The sequence below is a fragment of the Chanodichthys erythropterus genome, chromosome 16 (genome assembly GCF_024489055.1).
Source record: "Chanodichthys erythropterus isolate Z2021 chromosome 16, ASM2448905v1, whole genome shotgun sequence".
NCBI classification, from domain to species: domain Eukaryota; kingdom Metazoa; phylum Chordata; class Actinopteri; order Cypriniformes; family Xenocyprididae; genus Chanodichthys; species Chanodichthys erythropterus.
In genome coordinates, this window is record NC_090236.1 from 36,454,527 (window position 1) to 36,478,049 (window position 23,523).

A 23,523-nucleotide genomic window follows, 5' to 3' on the forward strand; every position below is an offset into this window, starting at 1 on the left:
GCGCATACTGTACGCACACCACCAGATTTTCGCACATGCGCATTTATTATATATTTTTTTGCAGTTAATTAGTTTATCCACAAGGTGGCAACCTGCCTGAGGCGTCAATTCACAAAGTAGTCAAAGAAAAACTGCACAAACAGAACAGAACGCATGCTGCAAGCTACAGGGACAATGTAAACTCTAACAAACTAGCATCAAAGAATACAAAGATGTATGTGTTGTAACTCGTGGGGAGAGATTGCTCAAAACTGCGCATGCGTCGAACGCCTGTGTGTGTATACATACGAGTCAAGTGAAGTATACTTTGCAAGGCTGTGCATTCACCTGTGCGCTTACACTAGCGTACATGTAAAGTATACCCAGGGCTTTAACTGAAAGCAACTTGCACTGATATAGCGTTTTATACTGATAAAACGTCAGTGCCATTGTTTTGTCTCAAGATACACACCAGTGATGTTTTTTTCCTAAGGCATATTATAAAAGCTACTTAAATATCCTAATTGAACTAAGGCATACTCCTGGCTTAATCTAAGCCCTGTCTGTGAAACCAGGGCCAACTCCGACTGATTCACTAAAAGAACCTGCTGACAGTGTCATTTGTTCAGAATTTCAGATTACACCGCCTGTCGCGCGGTATGTTTTTGATTCCAGCTCATAAGAGTCATTCGTGAATAGATTCTTGTGTGCTTATACTTCATGGTGTAGCCGAATACGCCTTCTAGTGGCAAAACCATTTCCATTACAGTGCCACGAGGTTTCATACACTGCACTGGTGTCGATTACCGGAGATTCCCTCTAGATGCAGGAGTTTGTTTGCTGTAAATAGTCTATTCACTGTCATTATAATCTGAGAGCTTTTAAAAAACATTTAAATACGACTGTTTATGCCTTTTCATAATTTTTGAAATATTATGCAGATTGGAACTGACGTGCTGATGAAACGGATGCACCTCCTAATGAACATTACTGTGCCGTTTCACTAATTAAACAAAGTTTAAAACATGTAAACTCACCATTAAACAAATATGAATGGTGCAGTCAGAGTTATTTGGTTATGAAAATTATAGATTTCTTTCCCTTTATTCTCTTAAAAGGTGTATTTTATCAAAATAAATAAACATTTTCAAGCTATATAGCACCAGTGGCTCATTTATAATACTGTAACTGGTGAAATGAAAGTAAAAATGGCGTACAGAAATGTTTACAAAGGCAAACTTGGTAGAATTCACATAAAAGAGCATCATGAATAACTTTTAATAAAATAACTCTAACCAAAATATATGCAGTGCATGACTCTAAAAATAACAATTATAGGCTAAAACACCGCATTATTTTCACTAGGCCTACATGCAAAAGTAGCATATTTCAGCATTGAAAAAAAAAAAAATCTATTAAAATAATATTTTAACATTATTATTTAACATCAACTAACAATAAAAATACTTGTACAGCAATGTTAGCTCAAGTTCAACATTACTTATACATTTTTAAGATCAAAAGTTGTATCTGTTAACATTAGTTAATGAACATAAAAAAAAGGTTAGCCTAATAAATACTATAAGAATATTGCTCATTGTTAGTTCATGATATTTCATGCATTAAATAATGTTAACAAATGAGACCTTATTGTAAAGTGTTACCAAAATGGTAATACAAATGTAATAGCCTGTAATGACAATATTTAAAGGCTCAGTGAGAAAGTCATGGTGAGAGCAGCGCTGCACGAAGTCCTCCTACACAGCAAGTGGTGCTGCTGGCTCAGGAACATCTCAGCGTCTGGAGCGTTTTGTTTTTATCTCCATCTTAGAGCGCGCTGCCTGTCGCATCAGAACATGACTGAGGCCGTGACAGAGCACAGCAGCGCGCGCTCACGTCTCGCACCCATCTCAGGCAGGTAACACTCCTCGACTGATGCGCCTTCCACACTGCATGGGTGAACCGCGTCATGATCGCATGATTCCCCAAAGATGGAGACGTAAAGACTTAATAAAATACATGATTCCCGTCAAAACGTTTGTTTAAGCAAATCTCAGTATCCCACAAGAAGAATGTCATGGGCTCGACTGGAAAGGTGGGCGTTTCTCCATGTCACTAGAGCAGTTATGACTAGATGCACGGAGCCAAAAACATTCGGCCTGTCGAAATATTCGACAACGCATGAACGCATTTCGTAAGCGACACCAGACTGTGATAAACAGGTGATTCCCTAAAGTTAAAATGCCGTAACAATATTTTAATATATTTAATAACGCATAACACGCGAGTTGTTTAAGTGACACAAGAATAAAACTAGCAAAAAAAATGTTTTTTTTTATTTTACTGCAAAAACGCCTTATTAATTATTCCGACGCTTCTCTTTATTAAATTAATTCAGTTCTGTTATGCGCGTTTTATATTTCATGTTAGGCTAAGATAATAAAACTTTGCATTTAACAGATTATATTACATTTATAATTGATTTGTGAAATAATAAGTTCGCGACACTGAGATAATTCTTGGTTTTTAAGTTTTTAGCCTAAAGCTAACAGATTGTTTATATTTTAGTTAGCTATTTAAAATTAGCCGTTAATCTACAGTGTGTAAAATGCTTGTAAATATTTTTTTTTATTATTATTATTATTGATTATGGTTATCCAGAAGGAGATTTAAACACTTTATTGACTGGACCTTTAGGGATTAAAAAAGTTTATAGCTAATTTCTGTATTATTTATAGTCGACGTCGTGAGTCATATTCTGAGTTTATCTGGATATAAAATGCAGGGTGGTGGAATAAACTGTTAATATTAAACACTAAATTCACTTGAAATGATCGAATGGTGTTTTTACAGAAAAGAGAGAGAGAGCGCGTGCACAAAACTAATTCACGTTTATTTCATTTAATATTTTAAAAAATTTTGTAACAGTCTGACAGAGGCTGTACTGTACAGATACTGTAATCTGACAGAGACAAGAAAATTAAACTGTTTTAATTTTAAATACTCTAAAAGTGTTGATCCAGAAAAGAAGCGACATTTGCGCGTCGACCAATCAACATGTTGCATTTGTAAACGTCAGATTTTAAACAAAATAGTACGTTCATATTTTAATTAAAATACTATTTTATTCAGTTTATTGTTGATAAACATTCATTCATTACTCTCACATTTTGTTAAATGCAGATGTAAACATGTAAATAATTCATACTACTTTTCATCAGTTAAACTGATGTAAATGTGTCAAATATTAGCCTAAATAAAATTTAAAAAAAGTTTCCAATATTACGTTAAAATAAAAATGAATTTATGAAGTTGTATAAATTATTATTACAGCTAAATTGTACACTTTAATGAATTGTTTATTTTAATTATAGCTATTTTAATGACATTTTATGAATTTGGTAAACATGTGAATTTAAAGACGTTTTATAATGTGTAATAAATGTGAAGTGTGCAATAATTCTGAAAGGTCATATTTGTGCAAGCCTATTGTTGTTGGTAAATATGTGCTTATTGGTTTATGTTTGTTTGGATTGGGAACTCTTTGATCTATAATGTAACATTAGTGAATTTATTTATTATTATTTTTAAAAGAATGACTTTGTCTCATGACTGTGATCTGATCTCTATGGGATGTACCTAATTAAAGAAAACATAACACCACCAGAATTCACATAATGATTCATGCATTCAGCATTGATGACATTATTATCTTGAAAAATTGTAACAGCTTTTGTCATTCTAGTGTTTTTGGAAAATTGGCTCTAAAACCATTGGTCTGTCTTGGTGTTTAGGTCATTTTTGTCTGGCTTTAGAAGACAAAAAATGTTGCATAAGTGAGTTATTTGTTTGAATACATATTATATATATATTATATGTCATATTTTATACTGGGCTTTACGACTGATAAGCTATGGTCTATATAATGTGAGCTTTAATGTGAATTCTGCCTAAAATACTAATTACTATTATGTAATTACTTTTTCTTTACCATAGTATATGAAGTTTATTTTCTTTAAATTTAGTTTTATTTCTAATTTGTAATAATATGATTTAGTCTTAGATTTTTTACACTTTCTGTGCCCAAAGTAAATAAAATATATACATGCAAAAAGCATTTTAGAGCATTTAGAAAAAAAGTGTAAATGCTAAAGCTGCTTTCTTTTTGGTAACTGTCCTTTGCTAAATGAGACTTAATTTCTGCAACATTTGTTTGTAAATATATTTACCTTTAGTAATATACTGAAAAAACATGACATAGGATAAATTGTTTCATATTTCTCAATTTTGCCAATGCAATTTGTAATTAATTAAATACCAAAATTGTAACAAATTTTTTTTATTATATTTTATTTTATTTATTTTTTTGTTATTAAATCAACTTCAGTCAATTAGATCAGCCAACAAACCATGCAGTTAAGAACAGAAGTGGATTACAAAATACAGGATATTCTCTCAATTTATTTCAATCTTTCTGGATTTTTAAAAAAAAATTATATTGGCTGATTTTATGTTTTTGTCATTTTTCAGTTGGCTAACAAACCACTCTGATGGGTGACACAGATAAACAGAGTCAGGAAGAGATGGAGGGGGACGGCAGCAGTGCCGCTCCAGTGAGCTCTACACCCAGATCCAGCTCTCCCACGGGCTCCCAGCCCAACTCCATTCCCCTGGGAAACGTCTCTTCAGACAGGCAGGCGGTCCAGGTAACATATTGAACAAATGATATCACACAATACTATTGTAAAAGAATGTCAACAGCCTTTAAATGTAGTCAAATTGTTTTGAGGCTGACCTAATCTTCAGACCTAACCACGTCTCTTTTTTGTGGTTGTGAGTCAAAAACATTGGCAATACACAATTCCCTCCAGTGCCGTGTGAAGCTTATGATGTGGTGTTTTGCTAGGTAATCCAGCAGACGTTACACAGACCACAGAGCATGACAGCTCAGTACCTGCAACAGATGTATGCTGCCCAACAACAACACATCCTGCTGCAGACAGCTGCACTACAACAGCAGCATCAACAAAGCCTCACCGCTGCACAAATCCTGACCACCACAGAGCAGGTATGAGAGTATAAATATGACAATATGCGCAATATAATATAACATAATAATTTGTTCCTGCTATCAGGCCGCACAGACTAATGGCAGGCAGCCCAACTCCTCCCCTCCATCATCCAATGGGAATGTAACTCAGCTTGCTAGTGTGTCTCAAACATCAGTAAGTGCTTTCGTTCTTTAGTATATAAGCTAAACTTTATTTTAGCTTCTTCACAAAGCCACTTTTGTTTTATATAGATCAGTGTCAAGTTTTATATATATATATATATATATATATATATATATTTTTTTTTTTTTTTTTTTTTTTTTTTAATGTATGTACATTTATAACACTATACTTATTATTATTTTAGTGCTGTATCAAATTACAAAAAACTATTTAACGCTGCTGTGAGGGTGTTTCGAAAACAGCGGCTATAGGAGTGACAGTAAAAATGACATCTTTCTCTCTACTGACTGCCGTTAGCAATCGCTCTCTATTTTATTTCCTCCTTTTGAAAGTTGTGAAAACACTATTGTTGAGTTTTTCTTTTGCTATTTGTGCAAATGGTAACACAAAAAAAATTTAAAGGTACAATATCTAATAATTTTGTCCGCTAGAGGTCGCTGGAGGCCTATTCAAAACAAAGGCGTAGCTTGATGACGCCAAGTTTTAGAGTGGAATCTTGGGACATGTGGTCTTCACCTCAATGGACGGTGCAAAAGAATAGGGATTGGAGTCGGGATGAAATCATGGATGTGATTATTAACGTTACTGCAGTATGAAGCAGAGCAGGAGCTGAACGAGGAGCTGGAGCGATTGCGCAACACACACCGCGAGCAGCAGAACTTTTACTTTTAACTTTTACTGCAAAAATATTACATTATTACAAACTATTAAAGTTTACCCAACTATGACAACTTCTGCTTCTGAGAAACCCGTAAATGTGAAAAGGGTCCAAAAAATAAGTAAAAATAAATGCTATATAAGGATATTTCATTACTGTCTTGCTCTATATCTCTATATTTCATCATTTTTGTTTAATAAAATTAATGCTTTTATTGGTGATCCTTTGTGTGGGTTTTAACCATAGACTATAAAAAAATATTTTTACAAATATTTAACCAATAAAAAGAGGTTGCGATTAAACCTCGTAATTCCATTGGCTCCTCAAACTGTCAGTCAAACCTCATAATAACTCCACCCACCTCAATATTGCCGCGCACAATTTGCAGATGTCTGCTTCTTTGCAGTGAAGGAGAAAATAAAGAATTTATGTTTGAGTAACGTAAGTAAATTTTCTTTACTCAAGAAACACAAAGTTAGACATAAAGGCTAACGTTTTTGTATTTGAAGAGCGAAAAATATTCTTGCCGCACGCCTATATTTGAAATAACGAACTTGCGCGCGCAAAATGTCGTTAGTCTGGTATTTGCCGTCTAGTTGAAGCAAATATACTATTTTAAATATTTTGTAGCGCTTCATCTTTTGGATCATGAGATTTTAATAATGAGATTTCAACAAGAAAAACCGAGCGCCCATATAGCTATAATAAACTTTATATCCTGTAAGTTGATGAAAACGTAATGCTCCTCCTGACTGCCTCAGATGCGGCTGGACAAAATATCGTTCATTCGCTGGTCAAAACTCCATTTGAGCTTTATTTTCATAAAATGTTAACACATGCAAGTGTCTGACCATGTAAAGCCACAATCCCAACTTCAATGACAGTGTTTAATTTAAAAAAAAAAAAAACGTTTCCGCCCAACAGGGACGATATGTAAATTAGTTGTTTTATGGTCATCAGCAACAACATATTATAGCCACCTATATGACCTTATTGTGTTCCTACCTGACTTAGAGGGTTAGTTCACCCAAAAATGAAAATAATGTCCTTAATTAGCCTTTCGCCGAGCCCCGCCCCCCTTAGTTACTGTTGCTTTGTCCGACAAGCCGTAGCGATGTCCCTCCACACGCAATGAAAAAAACATGGCGGAACATAGAGGATACTGACCACACATCAACAGACAAGACAGAGCAGGTTACTTATGATATTAAACAAAGTCTCAGCTTTCAAACCGTGTAGTTATTAAAGAAATTCAAACAATAAAAACCGTTTTGTTGCTCTTTAATGTGTCGTGACCATGGTCGTGACAGATTGCTGTAACGTTAGATCCTCAGCTCAACCGCTTGTAAAAACCGATCATCTCTTCCTATTAGTCCATGAACATGAGAATGAATGTTGTTTCAAACGCGGAAAGACGTCAATACACACCATTTTTCAAGTTTAACTCCACCGAGGTTAATCTTTTAACTACTGGCTGCTTTGTCGGACAAATGGCGGATGCGGCGTTCTGATTGGTTAGATCGCTTGTCAATCAAACTCCCGGCGAAAGGTCAATAGACCAATTTGGTGTTTGCAAACAGCGATGACGTTTTTTGTGGGCGGAGCCTAGCTGGTTGCAGAAAATGACAGTTGAGCAGTAGAAGTCTATGGAAGCCACGAAATAAAAGAATAAAAAAAAAGTTAATTTCGAGTTTATATCTCACAATTCTGAAAAAAAAAAACAGAATTGTGAGATATACTCGTTATTCTGTCTTTTCTGAATTGCAATTTATCCCGCAATTCTGACTTTTTAACCCTAACCCTCAGAATTGTGAAATAAATTCATAATTGTGAGTTATAAAGTCCGAACTGGGAGTAATAAGCACGCAAATGCAATAAAAAAAAAGTCAGAATTGTGAAATAAAAATTATTATGTTTAAAAGTTATCTATGTAAAATATTATAGGTTTAAATTATTTTAATTATAATTATTTGATGCTGTAACTGCTATGTATGTCCTCTGAACTGCATATGTGAATTATGTAGACTTACTGTTTAGCTACATCAAATTCCTGCTTTAATAGTAGACTAATCCTTGCAGGTGTCATCAGTCCAGTCTGTGAAACGTCTCTGTTTATCTTCAAAGGACGTTTTCAACGATGGTTTTCTTTAAAAATGAAGACTATATTTTTTGCATTCTGATTCCAGCATCCAGAGGCACAACAAAACATTTTTCTCTTATTCTGTGGATTTTGCACATTTTCCTTCAATTGCTACCGCTATTTTTCTGCAACCAGTATGCGCGCGCAGCTGCAAGTGACGTAACTGTGACGTCTGCTCCAAAGTGGTCTATTACTCACCCTTATGTCTTTCCACATCCGTAAGTCCTTTGTTGATCTTCAGAACACAAAGCGATGAGAATACTTTTTGTGCGACTTTTTAACAATATCTAGTGATGGCTGATTTCAAAACACCGCTTCATGAAGCTTCAAATCTTTTGTTTCGAATCAATGATTCGGATTGCGTGTCAAACTGCTGAAATCACGTGACTTTGGCGCTCCGAATCATTGATTCGAAACAAAAGATTCGAAGCAGTGTTTTAAAACAAAGTCCCTTTAAGACAAGTCATTTCACTCGGCGGCCATCTTTGAAACGCCTCTCGGGCATTCAAGTGCAGCTCCTATCTCTTTGAATGGGGAAACATCAAATTATCCAAAGCAGTTTGCCAAGCTTTCGATTAAACTTCATATTTGAAATCACCAATGAATATGACAACAACTGCCTCATTAATTATTTTTCTAAACGCTCTAAAATTGTATTTTTCAGGATGGATCAAGCTAATGCGATTGCAGTCCTAAATCCGCGTCTCTTGTGCCTCATTTTGGAGGTGCGCGTCTGACTGTTTCTATAGGAACCAGAGCTTCTAACAGCCGCTGCAGTGACGCAAAGACTTTACCAATCGGCGATTGGCTCTTATTTTTAGAAGGCAGGACTTATTCCGCCATATTGCGCGTTCCACTTTCTCCCATTCAAAACAATATGAGTGACGCATCTTGTGTTATTCTATAGTCTTTATTTGAAATCAGCCATCACTAGATATTGTTGAAAAGCCGTTATTTTGTTTTTTGGCGCACAAAAAATATTCTTGTCGCTTCATAACATTAAGGTTGAACCACTGTAGTCACTGTTTTTAATATGTTTTTAGTACCTTTCTGGGCACTGAAAGTGTAAATTAGCTTCCTGGCAATAGAGACCTCACTGAGCCATTGGATTTCATCAAAAATATCTTAATTTGTTTTCTGAAGATGAATGAAGGTCTTACAGGTGTGGAATGACATGAGGGTGAGTAATTAATGACAGAATTTTCATTTTTGGGTGAACTGACCCTTTAAGTTTTACATTAAATGTGAGTACTACTTTTAATATAATATCTAGTTTTAATACGTCAGCAATGCATGTTTATGCAATTTTTATGTAGTGGATTTTTTTCTTATCAAAACTGTTTTCTTCACAAAACCTTTTTCACAAAAAAAGGTTGGGAAACACTGTTGTAGATGGACCATGTGCTCTCATTTAAACACATACAAGTGCTCTATTAAAAGTGCGCTGTAATTTGATTTAGGGAAACTATAAGCTTTTGATCAAAGATGAATTATACAGGAAAACACCTCTCTCCCTCTAGATCACCATGCCAACCTCTTCTGTAACTCAGCCAATAGGTCGCCTCCAGGTCACTAGCTCCAATAGCACAGGGGGGGCCATATCCCAGCAGGCCATGCTTCTAGGAAACAGCTCTCCCACAGGTAGCCAGGCCCAAATGTATTTGCGCACTCAGATGGTAAGCATCTATTATGTTCTTCGAGAAAAGAGTTCACTGGTGTTCTCAGGTTTCCACTGACTGTTTCTTCTTCTTTCTTCCCATTGCTCATTGTGTCTTAACCTGTAGCTGATTCTTGCTCCTGCTGCCACTGTGGCTGCTGTTCAACCTGATCTGACTGTTGTGAGTTCAATGTCCTCTCATTCAGCATCATCACAGGTGAGACAGAGTATTTTTTATTATCAGGGATCGAATGCTGGTCTTTATATGAGACATTCTCATGAAATAGTGCCATTTGTGTTATTTATGCATTTAATTGTTTACTTGTTTATTTGATAAAGTTAGTGTTGTATAAAGAAAGTGATGTATTAAATAATATATTTTACCCACTCAGTGTTCTTTTAAATAGATTATTGTTGCACATTAAAATAATTAATAATCATATATATAAGCATTACGCATTTTATAAATAAAATGTTATTTCATATATTTTAGATGTCATGTAAAGATGATAAATGGGGGCATGCAAATTTGCAGATTTTTTAAAATGAAACCTATCAAATAAATTTGGTATTCTGTATTCTGTGTATTATATCAGTATTAAGTCATGGACACACACAGAATGACCCACTATGATCAATGATGCTCCGTATTGTCTTCTGTAAGGTTCAAAGCTTGGCTCTCCGCACGCATCTCCCTGGAGCTCTTGCTACTGCCCAGAACATCCAGATCAAGCCTCCTCTTCAAGGCCAGACACTGGTGTCCCCCCTTCCCAAGATGTCCATATGCCCACTGAAGTCCACACAGCTGTCCCAGAACCTGGTAGAAACTTCTAGAAGTGAGTCCCAGTTGACCGATGTCACTCAGCCACCATCAGCCCAACCTCACATTCCTCCTTGTAAGTCACATTTCCATCTCCATTATTTTGATTTTTTCATTCAGAATAATTTAAATGTAGCAAATATTGGCTTTTGAAGATCCGTGTTGTTTAAGCTTTATGCCATGCAACGTCAACTGGCCAAATCCGGCCCGCCAGAGATTTCCATCCGGCCCCCAGAATAATACTAAATTCAAGAATAGCCTTGTAAGAGGAAAAGTTTAGGGCTGGTCCGAATACCATTTTTTGATGAACATCGACTCTTCGGAGAGAGGGGCTGAACATATTTTTCTCTCTAATAAAGGCAGGAATCTGTGTATGTCCGTTTGCATTTTTATTATTTCGAGAACCGTTCATCCAATCGACTTCACAAGGGAGCGCAGTGTCGCATTTGGTGCAATATAGATGGACATGCGAGACGCAACATTAAGAATTAATAAACTTTTAGTAAACTACAGTCAGAGCAGCACGAGCGGGAAGCGGCTCACCTCACGTGGGCAGGGCTTATGCTCCGAGAACGGACACTGCACTAGTGATATAAAACGCACACACACAGGTCTGTTAAATTAAGCAATACTTTTAAGGTAGTCTAATATTTTTCTGACTAACAAATTGGCACAATAAGGGTAGATTTAAATAAAGAAAAAACGAAATTTAAATAAAGAAAAAACGAAATTTAAATAAAGAAAAACGAAATTTCAATAAAGAAAAAAACGAAATTTAAATAAAGAAAAAACGAAATTTCAATAAAGAAAAAAACGAAATTTCAATAAAGAAAAAACGAAATTTAAATAAAGAAAAAACGAAATTTAAATAAAGAAAAACGAAATTAAGTTAAATTAAAAACGAGATTAATTTAAATTGATAATAACGGGTAAAAATGCTAATACATTTTGTTTCTATTATTCTATTTTCCACAATGTCAAAGCAACAAAACACAAGCTCAGACATGCACTGAGAACAGAGAACACTCCCGTTGCTGGAACCATAGGGCTGGAAGAACACGCGTTGGTTCTATTTCTAGCGTGCACGCGTTTTCTGCGTGGCTCGAGCGCGCCTGAGACGCGTGTCTCAGTGTGCAAACTCCAACCTGTTAAATATGGGAGCCGAAATAAAAACGGACACGCCATGCAGCTGAGACGCTCACGCAGCCAGTGTGTCGCCGGCCTTATTCAAGGGGGAATGAGAACCATTTTTTATTTTTAAATCTAACGAAACAAAAAGCCTTCTGAAAAGTAGCTTGTGCCATAGCCTGCCTTCAGTCAAGAATGACGATAAACACGTTCTCTCATTGAACATCTTTTATTGTTTCACGTGCTCATTTTTTCACAAATGTCAAAAATTTCCTTGCCTGGGATTTGCGCACAATTGCGTGACAGTGATGGACAGCTTGACAGCCTCACAAATATGAAGCCTAAAATATCGCTATCGCCCCCTGGTGGCTTGCTGCAGTACAGGTAATATGTAAAAAATAACATAAATTTGGAATTAGAATTAGTATATCAAATAATAACATATTAGGATACAATTCGAATTTTATTTTATATTACGAGTATCTGGCCCTTACAGTGTCTGCAGTGAAAAATTCTGGCCCTTGGACAAATATAGTTGATGACCCCTGCTTTATGCCATAACACAGTGGTCAGCCTGTGGGCTGGGACCCACTAGAGGGCGCAAGATAGTTTAAAATTATTTAAATTAAGATGAAACAAGCTTTAAAATATTATTTGAAAAAAAATCTGTTTTTATTTATAAAACATGGGTCCCACAATCTTGAAAAAGCTAGATATTTCTAGACCTGGAAAATTAATAAAAACTTTATGAAATAAAAAATTAATTATAATCTATATTTTATGAGTTGGAAATAATTAAAAACCATGGACAGCTGGGAAAGTCATATAAATTCATTGGTCATAAAGAGTGTGAACCCTAAAGAGCATTCAATTATTGAAACTTCTTAGAATGATTTGAATTCAAGTTATTTATTGTTCTTTTATTTAATTAGTTTAACAAGTTTCTGTAAATAAAAAATGGTCAAAAAGTCAAAAAGCTTGAGATCCACTGCTATAACCAGGAGTGCACATATGTTTTTCAGTCTGGTACTCATAAGAGCACCTGGAGATTCAGTTTTGTTTAATTAAATTACTATAAAAAATAAAATAATGAATAATAGCATTATTGCACTTTATTTATAAATTTAATAATAAGTAATAAACAAAAAAAATTAAAGTGTGATAATACTATTATATATATTTTTTTAAAAAAAGAAAAAGAATATTAAATAAAACACAATAATTTATAGTACACTTAAAAAATACAATATTTACATTTTCATTTTTTTCTTTTTTATTTGTATATGAATTTTCAACATTTTCATACCTAAAATCAGCAAGCTTTTATTTTGGCAGGTTGCCAAGAAGTAAGTATATGCATTCCTGGTGTGGTGAGAAATCAAGTCCCCTCAGGAATCTCATTGTAAAAGGTTTTTTAAACAGAAACGGTGGTATATTATATTAGGTATGTTTTTTGCTTCCAATATTTTGTTTGTTTTACTATGCAATACATTGGCATTCATTTTATATTTCAAGCCTGTTGTTTGTGCACTAAATGTGATAACATCATAAAATATTGAAATAGGTTATAATTAGTCAAGACATCACAATAACAATTTTTGATCAGGCATTACCACCTGGGTCCTAAGGGAGACCCGATTCCTGGGGGGGTACTTGATTTCACATGACGCCAGTTTTAGCACTGACGAGTGCTAAAATATGCAAATTGAGGTCTGAACTTATTTACCCAGTGCATTCTTTATTTTGGTCGCACATGTGCCGTGCGCACCACATATGTGCACCCCTGGCTATAACACACCTATTTTTCTTTTCAAACATCTTAGAACTGTTCATAATGAATACTTTGTGTTTGCTCCCAATCTCTACTGCAGCAACGTTCACACCAGTCCAGTCTCATACGCTGGTCAGACACCAGTTGCACTGCCCTTCCGGTCAGAGGGTGACGCCCCACCAGTTCATCATCCAGCAGAGCGCCGCCGCTCACAGACAAGTCCAGCCCATCGCTCTGCGTGTCACACCGCAGGAAAGCTCTCCTTTACCCCTTGCCCTGCAGACCCGCACCACTCCCACTACAGCCACCGTCCAATCACAGCACACAGAGTTCCTCTCAGTGCCCTCGTCTGCAAATCAAGCGGCCAATCAGTCGGCAGTTCCTCCTGCGGCGCTCCCCGACCCTCCACCCCTTCATCTGGGCCCAGTGCTAGAGCCAGTCTCCCAGTATTCACCTCTGGCCTGCCCCCCTCCTCTCACCATGGGTCTGCCCAGGCTGGTCCAGCCGCAGAGACTCTCTCTACGCTCAGTTCAGACCGTAGCTGTCCAGTCTGACCACATGCTGTCTGAAGAGGAGCACCCGGTCGATGAAGCAGTAGTTCAGTTGCCTTTTCAGAATCTACCGCCACCACAGACAGTGGCAGTGGACTTAAAGATGCAACCTGCTACACAAACAGAAGCTCCCTCGGTTAGTCTTGTTTTATTCATACTAGCATATGAAATGGTTCACCCAGAAATGAAAATTCAGTCATCATTTACTTATAATCATTTTATTTGACACCATGGTCACACTTTAGATTAGTATTAACTATGACTTTTGCCTCAGTAAACTCCTAATTACTCCTTATTAATAATTAGTAAGGTACAGTTGTTGTATTGATTAGGATTAAGGGATGTAGAATATGATCATGCAGAATAAGGCATTAACATGTGCTCTATAAGTACTAATAAACGGCCTATATCCTAGTAATAGTCATGCTAACAAGCAACTAGTTATAGTGAGAAAACTAAAGTGTTACCGAAACTTTTTCTTTTTACTGTGGAACTGAAAGGAGATATTAATCTAAGGAATGTTGAGGCTGCTCTTTTCCATTAAACAAAAGCTGAATGTGACCAGTGACTTAAACTCTTACCCAAATTACAAACAATAGGTCTGTTCCTCACAAAAAGCTATCGTATGGTTACAGAAGACCATATGGCATGTATATGGACTACATTTATGATGTTTAAGGTGCTTTTTTGGGTTTTCTTTGAAGCTACACTACAGTTCAGGTTAGTAAGATTTTGCTTTTAAAGAAATTAATACTTTTATTCTGCAAGGATGCATTAAATTGATCAAAAGTGACAGTAAAGATATTTATAATGATGCAAAAAAATAAAATCTATTTCAAATAAATGCTTTTCTTATGAACTTGGTGAGCAGAAGAGACTTCTTTCGAAAAAATTAAAAAATCTTACCAACCTCAAACTTTTGAATGGTTGTGTATTGTTAAATGGAAAAAAGCAACTTCTTATTCTTCAGAAGCAGGTTTTACACAGTTTGTTGTAGTTGTGGGTTTGGACTTTTAATAAAAATGTCTTTTAAATTCTATAAATATGTTTTATCATGTCATACTAATTTTACTTTAGTAGTTTTTGACTTTTGATGAAAATATCCTTTGAATTTAGTCAATATTTTGTCGCGCCGTATTCATTCATTTTAGACTAAAATGGCATCTAATTTTAGTTGACGAAAATATCATTCAAACAATTTAGATTTAAACATGTATTAACCTTTAACAAAAACAACATGTGAAAACATGTTTCCATTTTGTATTCTTTATGATCATGATCCACATTTCACCCCATCTTCACTATTGTTGATAGAAAAAATTGCTGATGAGATTAACACTGTTCCTGTTGTGTTCCATGGAAGAAAGAAAATCACATGGGTTTGAAAAAACACTGAGGATAAGTAAATGATGACAAACTATTTTGGGGCAAACTATTCATATAAATATATATAATATAATTGCAATCCTTATGCTTATTATGAAATCTGGCAGGCGACGCCGTTGTTGAAGGAGAGTGAAAGCATGAATTTGTTGAAGGATGTAGAACATGTGTGTCCTCAGTACATCAGTGCGCCCACCCCGCCACCACAGTCCCCACCAGATGAGTCACAGAGAACCTCTGATGATGTAACAGCTCAACCAGAAAACCGTACAGGTACTTTGAACCTCTATCAAAGATGGGTGGTTCTCCTACCCTTCTGCAGAACTCTAACCTGACCCCTCCTCCTCTATCCATAGCTGATCCGGAGCAACCGTGCATTCAATCAAGCAGATCTGTGATCCGGTCACCGGAGGACCCCACACATGCCAACAGCTCCCCCCCTCCCCTCCTCTCTTCTGCGGTAAGAAGCACCAGCAGGCTTCCCCCAGCCAGCCTCCCAGGGAACCCTGAGGGTCGGCCCTCACAGGCCATCGTTAGACCTCACATCCTCACACACCTCATTGAGGGCTTCGTCATCCGAGAGGGCCTGGAGCCGTTCCCGGTATGTCCACTGGTTGACAAAGTAGCAATTCTCAGCTTCCATGAGGCCCTAATGATAGGCCCTAATGGTTCTCTAATGGAGCCATGAAGCTCAAAGATCTCTCGCTCACTCTGGTGAGGGTCTGCGGCCAAACATACAGATCAACCAGTTGTTAAAGTCCCCTTTGGGAACCTTGGCAAAGTGCTCCACACTTTCAGAAGTCGAAACCACAAAAGGCATAAAAAATGTGAGGTATGTCCAGTATTGATGTGCTGGTCTTTTTCATCAGGTGAGACATGCTTCCTTAGAGATGAACCTACAGGCCACACTGCCAGAAGATAGAGAGGATGGAGAATCAGCCCGGGATGACTGCCTAATGGATGTGGAGCATCCGGAAAACTCCACTGATTCCGACATTGACAACCCTCCCGCTGAGGATGGTGGGCTCATTAGCACATTTCCTATTTATACATTGAGTCAATGTGAGCGTTTCTGGCAGGATCTCTTCTGCTTTCAGAACAGACAGATGAAAACCTGCCTGACGTACTGGAATGCGAGTTTTGTGGGAAGAGAGGCTTCGCTCGTACCTTCCTCAGATCCAAACGCTTCTGCTCCATGACATGTGTCAGAAGGTGAAGAGCCTTATGGATAGCCACTTTTTGTGTTTCTTTCATTTTAAGTTTGTAGGGTCAGTGGAATTATTATTATTATTGTTATTTTTGGGATTATTATTGCTCATACTTTAGGTTCGAGGATCGTTCTAAACCAGGTGTGCCCAATCCTGTTCCTGATAGTGCTGTCAAAATTATTGCAATTAATAATTGCTATTATTTTTTTTTTCATTGTAACGCGTTAAAAATATTTTACGCAATTAACACAGCATTCGTTTTTTTCCATCATCTTTTAGCTAGCGTTACATTGTATGATCATTCAGATGGTATTAAATCATTCAAGCATGATAAATTGGTTCTCTTTCATGCTTGAATGGACAAAAACACACAAAATTATGCAAAAGTGCCCGCGAGGAAAATAATGTCTTAAATGACTGTAAAGAGTTGTGAGGACATCGGATGTGTGTCCGATCCGCATCATGTGTGTCAGGTCGTAAGGTGACAGCAGCCTAATAAATCATCATTAATGTTATTGTAATGCTTTTTTTCTCATTTGGTCAGAACAAAAGTGGCAGAAAATGTACTTGTTCAGATGACATTTTCCGGTGCATACTTCAAGATTACAATCTGTGATTCTGAAGTACAGTATCCACCAGTGATGCGCGGGTTGATCCAAAATGAGCGGGTGCCTGCGGTCATCCGCGGTCACCCACGGTTACGATTCATCCAAAAATATTTTTAATGATATTCGGGTCGCGGTCGGTCGGGTCGTTTGAAATAAAGATGCCAATTAAACCTTTGTAATTTTCAGTTTTACTTAATAAAGGTTTCAGTTTTACTTTCATGGGTATTTGTGAACATTTATTTATGGTTATTGTAGCCTCAGTCTTTGGCTTAGCCTACCTGTTTTTGTTCGTCTAAAATGCGTATAAAATACTTTATTAACATATTCTATCCCTGCATTTTGTGCTTGTGAGAGCTTCAATTGGGCATTCACGTGGCGAAATAGCCTAAGCCTACTAATACAAGTGAGAAATCCTTATTTACCTTTTGAATGTTGAGCGTTATTAACTTTTGAATAAATGCTGACGCGGGACAAAATGCTCGATTTCCTAACACGTTGAACTGAGCAATGAAATTGTACAATTTTAATAGGCTACGTTACTTTTAAACGCATATAGCTCAGTAATGTCAGTTTTATGTATTTTCTAAGAGGGGGCGGGATTTTTGTTGGGAAAGTCGGGGGAGAGACGCGCACTTCGATTAGACTGGATAAACACATGCAGCATCTTAATTGTTAAGAAAATGAAACAAAATAAATGAATAAATCAAGCCTTTATTACATAACACTACAACATTCAGAAAAAGAACGGTTGGCGCTCCTAAGGGCTTTCACACTTTTCCAAAAGTGGGCCTTCTCTCAGTTGACCTGCTGATTAGGCTGATTCTTTAAGCAGGGTCGAAACATAAACATCGCATTCATCAATAATATGCATCTGACAGCTGAAATGGAAAATGATGGGCCGCCTCAAGAACTGCCTGCTCTCGCCGCTGCACCTCTGAGGGCACAACGTCAGGTCCTGAAATATTTCTCTCCTCCACAGGCCGGATATTATTGGCCAGGGAGGCTGATGGGGGGTTCTTACGTCTATGGCCCAATGACGCTACAATGAGCATTTACTGCTTTTAAAAAAATGCAGGTCAGGAAGCGGGTCGGGTACAATATTTCCTTCTTTTTTTTTTGCGGTCCGAGTTGCGGGCGGGTTAGTTGAAAACGTCGGTCGGGTGCGGGTTGTTTATACATTGACCCGCGCATCACTGGTATCCACACCGATGTGGTGACCGACAGCAAACATTGGATTGATCCGCGCTGAGGAGCCGTACAGATACACAACCCACGTAAAGATGATAATTCTACAAATAACTGCAATTGCAGGTTTCAAACAGAGATGGCGACAAAGAGGCGAAACTTTAACATTGAAAAGTTGTGCTGCTCTATAGTTTGTGAAAACTGATACATTTCTTTTCAGGATTCTTTGATAAGTAGAATTTTTTTTAAAATGTAAAATCTTTACTGTTACTTTTGATAAATTTAATGCATCCTTGCTGAATAAAATTTAATTTCTTTGAACAGTAGTGTATACAATGCATGGATTGTTTTTGCAGGCATATTTTATAAACTATTATGAAAACACATTTATGATATTTGCCTTTTATAAAGAGAAATTCAGTAAAGTTCATGTGTTCATAAAACAGTATACTGCAGTACAAGCAGCCTTGTTCATATTACAGATTCAACGTAAGCTGTAAAAAACGCCTAAACCTGTTCAGGCCAGAAAAAGTTGGCCGCTGGCCCCACAGACCCATGGGCAGGCGGGGGAGACCACCTAGTCGTGTAAATGGCGGATCTAGGGAACACTACCTCAGACAGGTCAGTGAAAACTAACAAATGACCATGTAACCAAACTATGCAACTAAACCATGATGAATAATTGGGACTGACAAATTATTTCCTCAGCAGCTGCAAGATTCCCATCGTTCCAACGACAACCAGAGGGTGTCCGATTCAGTGTGGATCGAGAGAGAGGAGGAGGATCCACCAGGCCCGATGACAACAAGGCTGCGTTTGCAGGCCGAAAGAGAGAAGGAGCAAGACAGAGAAAGAGAACAGAGCCGACTGGGGAGCTGCAGCAGCTCTGACTGTGTTCTTGACTCAAGTCCCTCACAGTGGAGTGTGGAGCAAGTGTGCTCCTTCATCAGCTCTTTACCAGGTAGAAACACAGTACACCTTCTCTTCCACTAGGTGGTGTTTAATGGATAAAGCTAAAAACCTTCTATATAGTATGAATGTAATCTGAACCTACTACATTTGTCATGTTGTGTTGCTTCACTGCCATTCACAAATCCTCTCCCGTGGCCTCATGAGATAGTAAAGTGTCCATTGTATGCACACTTCAGAATCTCACTGGAAATATCAGGTACTTTTTGCCTACTCTTTTGAGTACTGGGAATTTAGACATACTTTTTTGTCACATACTGTTTTTCACCTACTATACATAGGTTTCAAAGACGTCACTTCCGCTATGCCTGCCGCCATATTTGGGACCTGTCACAGCGGCGCGCCCTGTTTAAGTCTATGGTGACAGCAGCTACAACTACCAGAGAAAGGCCAACAAAACGCTCTCAGAAGGTTCACAGCAAGTTTACAATATATCTGGGATATGTGGTGCTGTTAGCCGTTTCAACAGTCGTCAGAACTACAAATTTATTTGATTTATTTGAAAATATTGTGAATTCTAGTTGCTGTGTTTCGGCGTGTTGTTATAGGATGAACAAATTCACGACACCAGCTGACTACATTACTTGGTTCAAGTACATGGGTGCATGATTTTGTGCAAATATAAGTTGTAATCTTATGTATATCTTGTATAAATATATATGAATTACCCTATATAGGATGGGTCCCGTTGAGTTAATTAACCTTCTAGCAAAGCGCTTCAGTTTACAGGTGTTCATTCAGCGCGCGCAGCTCAAATAATACTGTTATCAAAATGAGATGATTTGAGAAAAAAAAATCTGTTATTGTTCATGATCTTTATTATTAATCAAACTATGTGTTGATGAAAATATTACTAGAACAATATAAGAGCTAGTTATTAAAAATAATGCATTCATTTTCTAACAGAAATATTACAGTTTTAATATTACTGTATAGTAACGTTAAACATTTTAATGACTTAATCATTGCTGTTTGAGCTGCGCACGCTGAAGCTGAAGAGAATAAAAAACCCATAAACTGAAAGTTAATTAACTCAACGGAACACATCCTATATAAAATATTCCAGATATTAATACAAAATAAAAATAAAATTACAACTAGTATTTGCACAAAATCACGCACAGATGAACTTGAAGTAAGGTCATTGAAACGCCGAAACACAGCAAATAAGCCCAAATAATTCTCAACGTTATTTTACAAGTATATACGATTATAATATGTATAAGAAGAAGACAGTCCCAATCATATTAATGTTGTCTTACTTTTTGAGCGCTCGCGCTGAAGCTATAGATGATCATCAGCTCTGTGGGTTATTTACCTCAACGAAACACATCCTTAATGAGAATAATCAGATATTTATACTTAATAAAATTAGTACGTTTTATCTGTACAAAATGACGCGAATGCACAAGTGAAGTTTGAACAAGTTATGTAATCAATGTAATCAAACTCAGTCGACGCGCTCTTCCCACAACAACACGCTGAAACAACAACACAGAGAATTCACAACATTTTATTACAATAGTGTTCTCGTTATAATGTTATGTAAATTACAGTCCCAGCAGTTATTATGTTGTGCATTGCTGTTTGGCTGCCAGTGGTGTGGTCCCTTCTGAATGAAGCCAATAATTCTGCCGATCTAACTACTTTGGGATCAAATAAATTTGTAGTTCTGACGACTGTTGAAATGGCTAACAGCACCACATATCCAAGATATATTATAAACTTGTTGTGAACCTTCTGAGAGCATTTCGTTGGCCTTTCTCTGGTAGTTGTAGCTGCTGTCACCATAGACTTTAACAGGGCGCGCAGCTGTGACCGGTCCCAAATATGGCGGCGATAGAATACAGTGACGTCACATGAAACCCATGTATATAGTATGCGATTTTGGATGCAGCCATGTTTTCCATTCTAGCTTCTTCTGCTGTTTCCATTCAAGCTTTGACTGGCTACTATAGCCTTTACTGACCCCTGCTGGTGGATGTAATAATGATACAATCTGGTTTCAAATCAAAATTAGCTGTCTTCTGACAAAATAAATGTTTGAAATATATATATATATATATATATATATAGAGAGAGAGAGAGAGAGCTAATATTTCTAATATAATGATTAGTATATTTTATATAGCATGGATGCATTATATTGATAACAGTCAAGGGTTTTACATTTACAAAAAAACAATCTATTTCAAATAAATGAACTTTCTGTTTATCAAAGAATCCCTAAAAGAAATGTCACAGTTTTCAAAAAATATAAAGCAGCACAACTTTCACAATATTACTGTTTTTACTGTATTTTTGATCAAATAAATGCAACCTCTATGAGCATAAAAAGACTTCTTTACATTAAAGAAACTTTTTTAAAAAAAAAATTAAAAAATGGTAGTGTATATTCTTTATATGCATTTCATTCATGCCTTGATGTTTCCTTATCACAAAATTCATATAAAAATAAGAGAATGGAAACCCGGCTTATGATATTCTGGTCTCAAGAAATGTTTCTTGAGCTGCAAATCATCATCTTAGATTTCTGAAGGATCATGTGACACTGAAGACGAGTAATGATGCTGAAAATTCATCTTTGCATCACTGGAATAAATTACATTTTAAAATATATTCAAATAGAAAACATTTTAATATTTCTAATAATAAATGCAATATATATATATATATATATACACACACAAACACATATATTTATATATACTTACTAATGAAGGTTTTGAAAGAAAAGAGAATATTTGAAAAAAACAATACACTTCACTTTTAAACTGTGAGTTACTTGTAATGGCTACAGTAAGCATCTAATGTAACAGATTTTTATATTATCTTTAGAATCATATATTCATCTTTGCGTCTCCTCCACTTGTTCTAAGGATGCCATGATATCGCTGCAGAGTTCCAATCACAGGAGATCGACGGACAGGCCCTGTTGTTGCTTACAGAGGACCACCTCATGAACGCTATGAACATGAAACTGGGCCCTGCGCTCAAAATCTGTGCACAGATCAACGCTCTCAAAGAACCTTAGGCTCATCTTTCCACAGCTGTCACACAATATCTGAGAGTCAGCTTCCTCCAAAGTGCCATGATTTCAGTGTGTGGCCATTCTACAGATACTGTAGACACTCATGGGGACCTTCTTCTTATACCTCAAAGTTTCATGGTGGACTTGTTATCTTGGATTTCATTCCATTCAGTCTGATTGTAAGGTAAAGTTTTGAATAATATCTAGAACTAAATTCTAATCTTGTATATTGGATTTTTAATAAACAGACCTACAGGAAACGCAGAATATGAAGAATGAGGTATGATGTTGCTGTTTGTACATTAAGTTGGCACATAATGTACAAAGTATTTAAAAAAAAATAACACTAAATATAAAGAAACTCTTTAAATGACAAATGTTTACAAAAATAGAGTATATAATGAGTGTTGAAAAATAAAGATTTATTGATAAACATCAATCAAATCCTGTATAAAATCCTTATTACTTTAGACCTCATTTGCAGTAAAATGCAACTTCTTTGGCATCTTTTTGCATGAACATGTAGAAAAAGTCTCTATACACTGCAAAATTCTTGTGAATTCAATGTCAGATGGCTAAAAGGCAACATTTTAGAGACATCAGTTGTGTTGACTAAATACAGCTTGACATTGTTTACTTATAAATAGTTCCAAACGTCCCTTACACACAGCATTTTCAAAATAAGGAGCCACAATATCAGTTTTAGTTAAACTGAGGAATACAATAACATTGTTTTTAAAATTTTGTATTTATGTACAAAGTATTAATTTATTACACACACACTGCACACATTAAAAGCACCGTATTTGGCTGATTATAGCGTCAAGATGTCAGAAACACAACATTCAGCTAAAAGTCTCAGAGATCTGACAATAAACAATAATACCAGGTTTAGTTTTCAGTTGACAAAGCAACAGCTGTTTGCCATGAAAATAATTAAAGGATTAGTTCACTGTCTAATTAAAATTTCCTGATAATTTACTCGCACCCATGTCATCCAAGATGTTCATGTCTTTCTTTCTTCAGTCGAAAAGAAATTAAGGTTTTTGATGAAAAATTCTAGGATTATTCTCCTTATAGTGGACTTCAATGGAGCCCAAACAGTTGAAGGTCGAAATTACAGTTTACAGCGATCCCAGACGAGAAATAAGGGTCTTATCTAATGAAACCATTGCTCATTTTCTTAAAAAAATATAAAAAT

At 36.4% G+C, this 23,523-nt stretch overlaps 1 protein-coding gene across 10 annotated transcripts; it reads left to right on the plus strand.

The window, feature by feature from the left end:
* Nucleotides 1–1,764: 1,764 nt before the first annotated feature.
* Nucleotides 1,765–23,329, plus strand: phc3 (polyhomeotic homolog 3 (Drosophila)). Of its 10 annotated transcripts, none has more exons than XM_067363665.1 (15): nt 1,765–1,897; nt 4,510–4,685; nt 4,886–5,047; nt 5,115–5,204; nt 9,532–9,687; nt 9,796–9,885; nt 10,333–10,564; nt 13,488–14,074; nt 15,432–15,594; nt 15,678–15,922; nt 16,191–16,341; nt 16,419–16,533; nt 18,805–18,943; nt 19,031–19,283; nt 22,171–23,329. In XM_067363665.1, the coding sequence occupies exons 2-15, from the start codon at nt 4,530–4,532 to the stop codon at nt 22,323–22,325; spliced, it is 2,694 nt and encodes an 897-aa protein (XP_067219766.1). In that variant the 5' UTR covers nt 1,765–1,897; nt 4,510–4,529; the 3' UTR covers nt 22,326–23,329. The 10 variants fall into 10 exon arrangements, with proteins under 10 accessions (XP_067219766.1, XP_067219772.1, XP_067219773.1 ...); XM_067363671.1 differs by having other exon boundaries at nt 19,034–19,283; XM_067363672.1 differs by having other exon boundaries at nt 15,501–15,594.
* Nucleotides 23,330–23,523: the final 194 nt, after the last annotated feature.